The sequence below is a fragment of the Pan troglodytes genome, chromosome 12 (assembly GCF_028858775.2).
Source record: "Pan troglodytes isolate AG18354 chromosome 12, NHGRI_mPanTro3-v2.0_pri, whole genome shotgun sequence".
NCBI classification, from domain to species: Eukaryota; Metazoa; Chordata; class Mammalia; order Primates; family Hominidae; genus Pan; species Pan troglodytes.
In genome coordinates this window covers 80,219,715-80,232,688 of record NC_072410.2, presented here as the reverse complement: position 1 = coordinate 80,232,688, position 12,974 = coordinate 80,219,715, and the positions used below count along the sequence as shown (strand labels likewise).

Here is a 12,974-nt window from a genome sequence, read left to right as displayed (position 1 = left end):
TCTACTGTGAAAGAACAGAATTTAACTGAGGTTCTGGGTTATGTACAATCCTATCAGAGATCTAGTAATTACTGACTTCTGAAAATATCCACCTTATCTGCACAGTAAAAGCACTAAGACTTTCATCTTCAGTTTCAAATACTGCTTTTTATTTTTAAAGTACTTAAAACCTATTGGATTTATACAGTATTGAACTGAAAGGCAATCAAAATAATATAATTGAAATTTAAATTTCCATCACCTGGTGTTTCATTTTGATCATTTAATTTTTTTAATTGAGGATTAAAATAACACAAGAAATTTTAACATTTTAAAAATCTCAAATTCTCACCACCACAACACAAAGCAATACCAATTAAAGATCAAAATTCCAACATGAAGCAACTTTTAGAAAAAAATTTCTAAAGAGCAGATCAAAATTATAGCAAGACTTTGCCTGCTAAAGAGATTTAAAACTCAAACAAGAACACTTCAGCTGAGATTGACTAAGGGGACAAAGTCTACAGGCAAAAGGGAGCAAAAAACAAAGGGGCCACTACTTTATGTCTGACCTTTCAGAAGTCACAACTTCTCAAATGCTGCCAGCAAAGAGCTTTTTTTTTTTTTTTTTTTAAGACGGAGTCTCACTCTGTCACCCAGGCTGGAGTGCAGTGGTGTGATCTCGGCTCACTGCAAGCTCTGCCTCCTGGGTTCACGCCATTCTCCCACCTCAGCCTCCCGAGTAGCTCGGACTACAGGCGCCCGCCACCATGCCTAGCTAATTTTGTTTTTGTATTTTTAGCAGAGACGGGGGTCTCACCGTGTTAGCCAGGATGGTCTCGATCTCCTGACCTCGTGATCCACCCGCCTCGGCCTCCCAAAGTGCTGGGATTACAGGCATGAGCCACCGTGCCCGGCAAATGCTTAGTCATTTTAAAAAACAACTTGTCTATATGTTAAAATGAGAAAAAGAACATTAATCTCCTTGGAAGTGTCAGAATAATACTCAGATGTTACTAGAAGGCAAACTGCCTGAAAAATCTAGTTTATCTTAATAATCAGATAAAACATTAAGAACATCACCATTCTAAGATTAATTCGTTACTAGAACTGTTTATCAAGGGAGATTGTGAATGTGCTCACTATTATCTTTAACAGGTGAGACAGTCCTCTCAATGAGGACTAAACTCAGTTGTAAAGTAAGGAAAGACGTCTATGATCCTTCTCCCACCAACATGCTGGAGATCCCTCTTCCAGAGTCTGCTCCCCACAATATCCCCAAATGGGAAGCAGATCCTGTAGAAAAAGAACTGGATTCAGGCTTACTGTGTGTGAGCCAAAGTAGTCAAGCGAGAGGGACCCCAGTGCCTGTGGGCCCTAGCACAGCTTCACACAATAAATATCTCATACACTCTCCTAGTCCTGGTAGGTGAGCTGTCATTAATGACATAATAACACCCACATAATTCACCTGAATCCAGTCACTTCTCACCGTCTCCACTGCTATTCCCTAAGATCAAGGTCCATACGCTCTCAGCTGCCAGGTCTCTCCACATCTGCTGTTGACCCTCCCTTCATTCTCTACCCAGTGGTGTTTTTAAAACACATATCACAGCTTTCATCTGCTTAAAACCTTCCAAAGACCTCCCTGTCACATTTGGAAGAAAATCCAAACTCCTTCCCATGGCACACAGCCCCTGCCTGATAGGCCCCACTGCCCTCCAACCTCATCTACCCTTGGACAAAACTATAGCCCACATGGGCCTTCCTTCTGTCCTGTAGACAAGCCCAGCCCATTGCCATCTCAGTGGCATCTTTGCATTAGCTGCTCCCTCTACCCAGAACACTCTTCTCACTCAACTCACGTCACCTTTCACAATCTGAAATGATTTGCTTACTGTGCTGTCTGCTACTATCACCACTAACTGCCCAGCTCCATGACAGCAGGAACCCTTTGTAGGAACCTCTGTGCCCATACTGTCTGGCACAGCACCTGGCACAATCACAGGAACTCAAGAGTTGATGAATGGTTAGAATTCACAATTATTGGTCGGGCACGGTGGCTCACTCCCGCAATCCCAGCACTTTGGGAGGCAGAGGCAGGTGAATCACAAGGTCAGGAGTTTGAGACCAGCCTGGCCAATATGGTGAAACCCCGTCTCTACTAAAAATACAAAAATTAGCCGGGCGGGGTGGCGGATACCTGTAATCCCAGCTAGTTGGGAGGCTGAGACAGAAGAATCGCTTGAACCCAGGAGGCAGAGGTTGCAGTGAGCTGAGATCGTGCCACTGCACTCCAGCCTGGGTGACAGAGCAAGACTCTGTCTCAAAAAAAAAAAAAAAAAAAAAGAATTCACAATTTTTTTTTAATCATTATGCATTTTTGCTCAACAAATAGATAGTGAAAGTGCAGCTACTATGTTTTAGGCAATTGTAGTTGTCTTTTAATGGGGTCCTAAATTAGAAAACAAAGTATTTGCAACTAATATCATAAAAAGAGCTAATTTTTTTTTTTTTTTTTTTTGAGATGCAGTCTTGCTCTGTCACTCAGGCTGGAATGCAGTGGCGTGAGCTCAGCTCACTGCAACCTTAATATTATTTTTAATCTTCAAACTAAGAAAGTCATTGACAAAACCAGAAAAAGGTATAAATATCTCATTTTTAAAAGCAAGATGAATGACTCCTCAATATATGTAAAGATGCAAAATCTTGCTCAAAATAAAACAAAACTACTGGATACCATTTTTCACTTTTCAGCATAGTAAAGATCAAATACTTTGTAGAGCATGCAGAAACATGCTCTCTCCTATATTGCTGGTGGAAGCATAAATTGATACAGTACAATCTTTTTGGAGAGTGGTTTGGAATTATCTGTGAAAATTACAAGTGCATATCTCCTTTGACCCAATGATTTAACTCTCAGGAATGTATCCTATGGATATACCTGCATAAAAGAAGTAAAATATATATGAACAGGATAATCACTGCAGCGTTTACCACAGACAGGAAACGACATAAATGTATAGTGACTATGGGCCATCTCTACAGTACAATACTACGAAGCTGCAGAATCAGGGAGCTCTTGGACTCACATGGAATGATCTACATGACACATTGTTAGTTAAAAAGCAAGTTTCAGGACTGTGTATCACACTGTATTTCTGGCTTTTGTAAATATATATAATGTACTTACAAATATATAAAATGTCTCTGAAATGACAAACCAAAAACCAGTAACTTTGGTTACATCTAGGGAAAAGAACTGAATGGCTGGAAGAACGGAGAAAGGCTTAGTTTTGTAGCTTTTAGATTTTGAACCGTTTTTATATGATTATTAACCATCTAAAACAAATCAATTTAAAAGGATTATCCTCATACATAAAAAGTTCTAAAATATTGCTTTGGAAGACCTAAGATTTCTTCCAAACTTTAGATTGTGCACTGTGCCAAAATTTCGGAGGTTCATATAAGTAAACCATACTCTTATCTTTATTCCTTTCGTACCATTAAGTACTTGATAAATAATTGTTCCTTGATTTTTTTATTGTTGTTTTGTTTTGAGACAGGGTCTCCCTGCTGCCTAGGCTGGAGTGCAGTTGCTGAATCATAGTTCACTGCAGCCTTCAACTCCTGGGCTCAGGTGATCCTCCCACCTCAGCCTCTGGAGTAGCTGGGACTACAGGCTGTTTCCTGATAGACCTTTTTCATTTTCTTTTCTTTTTTTTTTTTTTGAGACTCAGTCTCACTTTATCGCCCAGGCTGGAGTACAGTAGCGTGATCTCAGCTCGCTGCAAACTCCGCCTCCCAGGTTCAAGCGATTCTCCTGCCTCAGCCTCCTGAGTAGCTGGGATTGCAGTCACCCACCACCACGCTCAGCTAATTTTTGTATTTTTAGTAGAGACGGGGTTTCACCATGTTGGTCTGGCTGGTCTCGAACTCCTGACCTCAGGTGATCCGCCTGCCTCGGCCTCCCAAAGTGCTGGAATTACAGGTGTGAGCCACCACGCCTGGCCCCAAACAGCATTTTAAACTATGCAATAGAAGACATAGTTCTGGAAGGTTATATTTTGAAATGTTATATAAACAATAGATATTTATGGTGCCTGAATAGCAATTTTTGCGGTAGTGGAGAAATGACAACTCTGGCAAGTACTAAGAATTATTTCCAGCCGGGCGCGGTGGCTCACGCCTGTAATCCCAGCACTTTGGGAGGCCGAGGCGGGCGGATCACGAGGTCAGGAGATCGAGACCATCCTGGCTAACACGGTGAAACCCCGTCTCTACTAAAAATACAAAAAAAAATTAGCCGGGCGTGGTAGCGGGCGCCTGTAGTCCCAGCTACTCGGGAGGCTGAGGCAGGAGAATGGCGTGAACCCGGGAGGCGGAGCTTGCAGTGAGCCGAGATCGCGCCACTGCACTCCAGCCTGGGCGACAGAGCGAGACTCCGTCTCAAAAAAAAAAAAAAAAAAAAAGAATTATTTCCTAGTATTTCAGCTGGGCACAGTGGCTCACACCTGTAATCCCAATACTTTGGGAGGCCAAGGTGGTAGGATTGCTTGAAGCCAGGAGTTCACGACAGGCCTGGGCAACATAGTAAGACCCCACATCGAACTCCTGACCTTGTGATCTGCCCACCTCGGCCTCCCAAAGTGCTGGGATTACAGGCGTGAGCCACCACGCCTGGCCTGTGAGACCCCATGTCTACAAAAAATGTTCTTAATTCACTGGGCGTGGTAGCTCATGCCTGTGGTCCCAGCTACTCCAGAGGCTGAGGTGGGAAAATCACCTGACTCCAGGAGTTCCAGGCTGCAGTGGGCTTGATCGCACCACTGCACTCTGGCCTGGGTGACAGAATGAGATCTCTTCTCAATCAATCAACAAAAATACAAAATAAAAGATGTTTTAATAACAAATAGTATAAGAGAATTTACCTGCCTTCTAGGACTTTTTATCTAATCCAGCTTAGGAGCCAGGATATGTTTATATGAAAATATAACCATCATGCTAAGAAGGATATCATAGATGCCAAATAAATAGTACAAATAAGCAATTCCTTAAGGAGTTCAGGAGGAAACATCACATCCACTGGGGTAATCAGTAAATGCTTCAAGAGAGGAATAGAATCTGAATTGGGCTTGATGAATAATCCAATATCACCAGGCTAAGCATTGCACAGTAAGGGACATTTGAGTGGCTCAGGAAGAAGTAAGCAGGCCAGGCTGGACAAATGAAGACTGCAAATGGCAGAGGATACTGTTAACTCCTGGAAAGTCCACTTCATCAGTCCCTGATGCCTGTGCCCTTCCAATGCCCTGGATTAATTCTGACTCTTCCTGGTATTTTCCAGAGTTGTCATTTCTCCTCCATTTCTCCACCACCACAAAGCCATCCAAGCTCTCATCCCCTCCCTCTGGGAAGATCTCCAACTCATCTTCCTGTGTACAATCTTCCCTCTCTCCAAATCACAGAACACATGTACCACATGTACTACTTTATATGCATAACCCATTTACCCTAAACACAAAACTGGCTAATGGCTAGCCACTGCCTGCAAAATAAAATTATTCTCCCTGGAATTCAAGGCCTTCTATCATCTGCTCTCTATCCACCTCTCACTCCATCACTGGACTCAAGCTTCCATAAACATCATATACAAGTTTCTTGCCCATGATGTTCCTTTTATCTTAAAAAATCTCTTTTATTTTCTTCCCAGGCAGGGCACACATGGTTGTACAGGTTGCATTAACTAGAATTTATATAAATGACACTCCCTGGCCAGGCGCGGTGGCTCACGCCTGTAGTCCCAGCACTTTGGAAGGCCGACACGGGTGGATTACCTGAGGTCAGGAATTCGAGACCAGTCTGACCAACATGGAGAAACCCCATCTCTACTAAAAATGCAAAAAATAAAATAAAATAAAATAAATGACACTCCCTGCTAGTTTGGGCAGTGCACAACCTCTGCAACCTTCCAACCATGGTTTGTTTCCATCCTCCACCACCCTGAAGGCCTTCTCTGAACAACAGAACTCTCAGAGATCAATTGTGCCTCTGATTCCTACACCACCAACTTGACACCAACTTTTCTTTACAACAGAAAGTTACAATATTTGGAACACCAGCAGTGCCTTGAACATAATAGATATTCAAAAGATGTTTGCAAACTATGATGGAGTAAGTCAAGATCGGCAGGTTGTCATCAAACTGTAAAGAGCCTTGAAGGCCAAGAAAGAAGTTTTGGCTTTATTTGGCAGATGCAAAATATGGTCAAATAACGAGAATGATGTTTTAGAAAGACTAATTTCAGCAACCACAAGCAAGCAGGGTTTTAACGACTATACTTAAAGTGACAGGTTAAGGGCCCTCTCTGTTGAAGGGCAGAGGGGAGCTTCCTCTGTAATGAGCAGCATCCTCATTCGGCCATCCTGCAGTTTATCTGTTTGGGATTGCAGATAGCGGTTTTCATATACCTACACTCAGAGAGTGAAGCTAAAACTGGGCCATTAAGCTAAGAAAAACATGCTTTTGCCTGAAATATCTAAGTATCTAGGAAACAGCTCTGACTTGAATAATTATACACATACATAAAATACATATACACAAATAAGCATTACTTTTCTCCCTTCACTTCTTTTGCAGTCTCCCTCTTTTCCATCTCTGTCTTCCCTTTTTTGTTTCTTGTGTTTCTCTCCCTAAAATTACTATGCATTTGTCTCATTTCTTTACAAATGCTTTACATTAATGATCTCCATATGGCCCTTTCCCTCTCCCAAAACACCCTCCCTCCCCCAAGATTATATTTGAGGTATTTTACTGGTTTTGCTCATATACTGGTTCAGTCAACTCCCTCATTATCTGCACTAATAATAATTCAATTCCCCTGTTTCCTTTGCTAATGTAGCTCAAACCTTCACTAACCTTAGAATTCTACAGTTACTGGAGAATCAAAATTCCAAGTCCATTTTCCTAAAGCCCTCCTTAAAAAAAAAAAGGCATTTATGTATTTAGGTAAATAAATTAATTTCATTGTATTGTTGGAGAACCAAATAAGTAACTCTTATCTGTAAATTCAAAACTGTTAGAACCTAATTCACTAAACAAAATGAGTTTCCTAATGAATTTCCTTTCAAAGCATGTATCTTCGATTTCAAGCCAAGAAGAAATAATAGACTCCGTGGCACTAGACAATTTTATTTACTTCTTAGATTTGTATAAAAATCCTTACTCCCTACAGGAAGAATATTATGTAGAAGTAATCCACTGCAATAGCAAGGCCGCCGTTCCGAACATGTACATGCCTATCAGTAAAACATGAGAGGGCACAACCTTAAATTTAAAAAATGAATGGAAGAAGGATCTTAAGACAGTGTCAAACAGATAAACTATAATATGCAGTTTGGGTTTTGTGCCCCAAAAGGCTGTCTTCTTTGAAAGTCCATCCTTAGTCTGCTTATTCCTCCCACTGAATATGCTCACTTGTACTAAAAACGGGAAAGTGCTATCACCACTTCAAGGTAAGACAGTCTAAGAAAAGACTGCAATATTTTCCCATTCATCCTAGTAAAGTGGAAAAAAAAATTTACCCAAATACTGTTTTCTGGATTTAGGACAGTTTAGATTTTTCTCTGTTCTCAAGGTAATGGTTTTTTCCCTTCCCATACCATAGACCCTCTGAAAGTCGCAGTGTGAATCTTTGCTACCAAACGGTGGACAAGAGGTTTGCTAACTCCATACTTTGTAGGAAAAGGGGAAAGAAAAGGGCACAGACATCCATTATTTAGAGTCTATCGGTAAATTAACCTGCTTTATAATATAACGATTCCATTACAGCACATAGTATGCCGGGGGCAGAGTGTATAGAATGTGTGGAGAGTGCACATTTCACCGTAACAAGAATCCATCTTTCCAAACACTACCAAAAATTGGCAAATAATTCAAACTGCGCTTAGTTCAAGGCTTAATTGTTGAACCCTAACAATAAAAGTTCAGAAAAATGTAATTAGCAGGTTGCTCTCTGCGCAAAAGTTAACTACAAAGAGGGGACATTTGTCTATCTCTACACGCCCCTCCCCACGCCTGAGGATTTCGCCCTCAAGAGGTGTGTCTAGTGTAAGGGCCAGACCCCGCTGGTGCCCCGGACAACGGGGTAGGAGTGGGGACCGACCGGTCCCGTAGTTGGCCGCGCCTGGGGCCTCGCTGGGCCGCGCACCCCGCTGGCTCGGTCGCCCGGAGGCGGACAGGACGGAGACGGGACGTATGGACGGGACGGACAGACGCGACAGGACGGACGGGACGGGCAGAGAAGCAGTGCATCCTACCCGGAGGGCTCCCTCCCAGGGCCGGCGGAGTACCTGCTCCGGTCATCCAGGCTGCGGTTGTCGGCGGCTGCGTTGCGCCAGTCGGGCAACGTGCTGGCGCACAGCACCACCATGGACACGATCACGAACACCACCGACACGCTAGCCAGGATCTGCGCGGCCAGCGACGACGTGGGCTCCTCGAAGGTCCGCCGCATGCGCTCCAGCCAGCGCCTGGAGGGAGCCGCCTCGGCCCCGCCGGGGCGCGCCTCGTCGCGGCCCAGCACGCCCGGCTCGTCGGCCGAGTAGAAGGTGTAGGTGTCGGACATGCGGTCGTCGAGGCGGCGCTGGCAGCAGTACTCGAGGTGTGCGCCCTCCAGGCCCCAGTAGATCATCTCGTTGTAGAAGGAGAGCTCGCACATCCGCGGCGCGAAGCGCAGCTTGCCGTGGCCGCGCACGTAGAGCAGGATGAAGCCGAAGGCCTCCGAGTGCCGGTCGAAGAAGTACTCGTTGCGCTCGCGGTCGTAGTCGTCGCACACCTCGAGCACGTCGCGCTCGGAGCGGCAGCCGTGCAGCCGGCTCACGCGGCGCAGCGGGAAGTCCTTCAGCAGCTCCCGGGACAGCGAATACCGGGCGCCGCCCACGTTCAGCACCACCGAGGCCGCCCCGCTGCGCCCGAAGGTCATGGCTGGCCGCCCGGGGGACTTTCGGCCCGAGGGCCCCGCTGCAGCCCCCCACCCCAAGCCGCCACGCGGGGCCTGCCTGCCCGTGGCTGACGGGGGAGCGCGCCGTCGGGGCCCGCGCTCCCTCGGGGCTCCGCTCCTGCCCTCCGCTGGCCCGGGGGTCCCTGGGCTCGAGTATCTCCGGCGCTGCTAGTAGCGCGCCCTCCGCCCGGCGGTACCTGCGGGTGGCCGGGGAGTCCTCGCCGGCGCCAGCGCTGCGCCCCACCGGCTGGGAACGCGGCTGTGTCCGCGCCGCCGACCCTCGCGCCCGAGGGCTGCGCACACCGAGGCCGCGGTGCCCTCTCCCAAGCCGCGACGCCGACCCCCTGAGGGGTGCGGGCGCCGAATGGAGGCGCCGGGGCGGAATAGCTCCCCGTCTCCGGCGCTCCCTGCGGCCGCGGATCCGGCGGCCGCCCCGCCGCCGTCCAGAGGCGAGAGGCGAAGTGAGCGGGTTCGGAGGCGGCGAGGAGCCGGCTCGCGGCGGCGGGGGCGGGGCCTCTGTGCAGTCCTCCTCCTCGCCCGCCGGCTCCGCGCGCGCCGCTCACCTCCCTCCGCGCCGCCCTCCGCTTCCCGCCCGCGCCCGCACCTCCCCGGCTTGCTCGGGCTGGGATTCCCGGGCGCCCCGCCCTGGACCTCGGGCTCCCCGCCTCGTGACGCCGTCCTCCCCCTCCGCTCCCGCCCGTAGTGGCGGGGAGGGGTCCGCAGGGCGGGGGAGCGGGGAGCCCAGCGGCCGGGATGCCTGCTCCCGCGTCCTGCCCTGGGCCATCGGGATGACTTGGGCAGTCCCCAGGGCCCTTTTTAACAGCCCTGGTTCAAAGCCCAGTGTGGACTCGGGTGCGGGGACAGACGGCGTTTGGAGAGCTTTTTCCAGAAACTGTCCGGAGCCCAGCTCGGGTTCTGACATCGCCCCTAAGGATTTCTCAGGGAAGGCATCCCAGCCACGGCTTTTCCTGCCGACTTTGCTCTTCCTACCGCCGCACGGGGCGACCCACGTACCGCGTGCTCCGAGGGCGGCTACACGCCCCATCCCCCAGCCTCGGTGCCGCCTGCCAGCCCGCGGAGGGAAGCGGTCCCCGACCCGGCCCCGGCCCCCACGTTCTGGGGCGCGAGTCCTGAGAAGGCGCCTAACATGTAGCGCGCCTGGACCCTCTCGAGATGCTGCCCTTAGAGTGGGATGAAAGTCTGGGGAGGAACGCCTTGTCACCGGCAAAAACAGCCTTTCTCTTGGTCTTCGTCTGCATCCTCCTTTTCAAAATATCTTGATTTCCCCGCGCACCCCTGACCCGGCTGCAGCACCGGCCCTCCGAGCGGGAAGAGCCCCGTGAAGGCTCCGCATAGCGATCTACCCCGCGCTCTTGTCCGTGCCCAGAGAGCGGGTTCCACTTGGCAGGGATTATTTTAAACTGCTACCAGCAATTCATTCACCTGACACCCGACACCGGCAGCCCAGCCCGCCGGAGGCGAGACAGGTGAGTTGTAAGGCGAACCGTGTTAGATGCAAAACAAATACTAGAAGAAAAAAATAAGGGTGGGGTAGGGTGAGATGCGGTCATCTGACCACAGGGTAACCTGGCTGGTTAAAGGGAAGAGTTTTTCATTGCCCTCTACTTTTCATAATTTTGTAGGATTGTCCGGTGCCCGCTAGAGGTCACCAAACGGAGTCCTTTTGCGCTGGTTCTTAAGTGGATTCCTAGTGAAAAGGCAGACAACTGAAAATGTGAGTGCTGTCTTTAAAGTAAAATCACTCTCGGTGGCTTCTTAAAGAATGAAAATCTCTGTGAGTTGTTTATCCCCAGACTTGGATAATTTATCTTAAGAGCACTAAATGTGATTAAAAGCTCAAAAACAGGAGTTATTTGCTACCTTAGTATCTACTAAATAGTTTGCTATTCAGTATCTATTTTGCTATTTAGTGTCTACTAGGTAGATACTGCTACTTTGCTGTTTAGTATCTACTAAGTAGATATTAAACAAGAAAAATATCTGTAAGAAAGTGAGTTTCAAGACAGAATTGGAGGTGCTGATGGCCATGAGTTGGCACAGAGAAAGGGCAAAACATTCCTAGTAGCAAAATCTCGAATGTGGAGGTTTAAAGTCTGTGAAGAAATATAATGCACTTGCCCACTGAAACAATGGGGATCTCAACTGCAGCATTTAAACTGGATCCCATAAGCAATGGAATCCCTGGAGGTTTCCATAGCAGAAATGGCTTGATGAAAGCTTTATTTCAGGAAGATGCCTTTGCACTTTGGGTCATTCTAAGGAGAAGGTCGTTTCGCAACCCAGGAATGGGATCCCCAACCCCATGTCTGTGAAGATGAAGAAGGGTCTGTTCTGAGAAACGCCGAGACCAAGAACTTTGCAGGTCTTGAAGATGGATTTGTTGTAGGACGTGAGGATGGGGAAAAGTTTGCAGATGTGAGCCAGAGATGAGCCCGGCTTGATACCAAGAGCCAATTCATCAGGAAGCCGTTAAAAAATACTTTCTAGAAGCATCACAAGCAATAGAAGACAGAACTATAGTGCCGATTGTTTGCTCTAACATTATTATAGGGTTTATTTCCTGTGTTCTCTCCGTAGAATCCCTCTACTGTCTGTTGATTGAACCAGTTGAAGAAATATCTCATTTTAAATTACATTTGAGCTTAGAAAACAAATTAATTTGATGACAATACAATGTGTGCCTCCTAGGTATATTTTCATAAGATTTCTTAGAGAGATAGGCTTAAATCATTTCATTTGTTTCAAGAGTAATATTTTTATTTGATTTTAATATCATCAACCACTGCTGCAGCAGCAATACCCAAATCGTTTTCTTAAACAAAGAAAACAGTGATGCAGAAATGATAGGCTTGTCTCAATATAATCTGGTTTAGAGAGCATTCTTAAAGCCAATTCTATTCTTTGTACTTTGAGAAGATAATGTTGAGAAGTATTACATCCAGATTCTCTCCTAGACTCGGGATGGTATTTAGGGTCTTCATATCTAAATCTTTAGAATGCATTACAATTTAAAGGTAGAATTTTAGAGTTTGAAAGAACCTAGAGGTTTTCTAGTTTCAGAATCTAGGGAAAAAAAAAAAAGCAAATTACTCCCATTTTTTTCTCCCCTCCGAAGTTACAAAGCTTCAGAGATGTGGCTGTAACTAGCCCGAGCATTCCCAGCAGCAGCATCCTGGCAGAGGCTAGAATCAGGTTTTCTCATGTCAAACTCTGCTCACTCTGTTTCCAGGGCCTGGATTGCTGCCACAACCTTCTACCTCATCTCTTTGCATTCTAGTTCTTTCGTATCTCTATGAATTCTGAATAAGGCCACCACAGAGCTCTTCCTTCCATCCATTTTCATCAGGGCATTCCCAAGTTCAAAAACCTGAAAGGTGGCTGGGTGTGGTGGCTCACGCCTGTAATCTCAGCACTTTGGAAGGCCGAGGCAGGCAGATCACCCAAGTTCAGGAGTTTGAGACCAGCTTGGCCAACATGGTGAAACCCGTTTCTACTAAAAATTCAAAAAATTAGCCAGGCATGGTGGTGCACACCTGTAATCCCAGCTACTGGGGAGGCTGAGGCAGGAGAATCGCTTGAACCTGGGAGGCAGAGGTTGCAGTGAGCCGAGATTGTGCCATTGGACTCCAGCCTGGGCTACAAGAGCAAAACTCCTCTTGAAACTAGAGGTTTTCAAAAAAAAACAAAACAAAACCTAAAAGGAGTATATAAAAGTAGATAATTAGAAATTGTCCATACAATAAAGTCCAAATTGGCCAGGCGCGGTGGCTCATGCCTGTAATCCCAGCACTTTGGGAGGCTGAGGCAGGTGGATCATGAGGTCAGGAGTTCGAGAGCAGCCTGGCCAAGATGGTGAAACCCCGTCCCTACTAAAAATACAAAAATTAGCTGGGTGTGGTGGTGCGCCCCTGTAATCCCAGCTACTCAGGAAGCTGAGACACGAGAATCGCTTGAACCCGGGAGGCAGAAGTTG

At 47.0% G+C, this 12,974-nt stretch overlaps 2 protein-coding genes across 7 annotated transcripts in view; one reads left to right on the top strand and one right to left on the bottom strand.

Moving 5' to 3' along the window:
• KCNG3 (potassium voltage-gated channel modifier subfamily G member 3) overlaps window positions 1-9,133 on the bottom strand; it is a 105,807-nt gene extending 96,674 nt beyond the window's left edge. Inside the window, exon 1 of one of the 4 annotated variants that reach the window (XM_001138271.5) lies at window positions 8,298-9,133. In XM_001138271.5, coding sequence (XP_001138271.1) covers window positions 8,298-8,962 — 665 coding nt within the window. In that variant the 5' untranslated portion in view covers window positions 8,963-9,133. The remainder of the gene's footprint in view (window positions 1-8,297) is intronic. The other 3 variants (XM_001138186.5, XM_063789938.1, XM_063789939.1) reach the window with 3 other exon arrangements.
• A 437-nt stretch (window positions 9,134-9,570) lies between these two features.
• MTA3 (metastasis associated 1 family member 3) overlaps window positions 9,571-12,974 on the top strand; it is a 281,381-nt gene continuing 277,977 nt past the window's right edge. The window contains exons 1-2 of one of the 3 annotated variants that reach the window (XM_063789935.1): window positions 9,571-10,467; window positions 10,624-10,715. The gene's annotated coding sequence lies outside the window, so the exon portion shown is untranslated. Of the gene's footprint in view, window positions 10,468-10,623; window positions 10,716-12,974 lie in introns of those variants that run through there. The other 2 variants (XM_063789933.1, XM_063789932.1) reach the window with 2 other exon arrangements.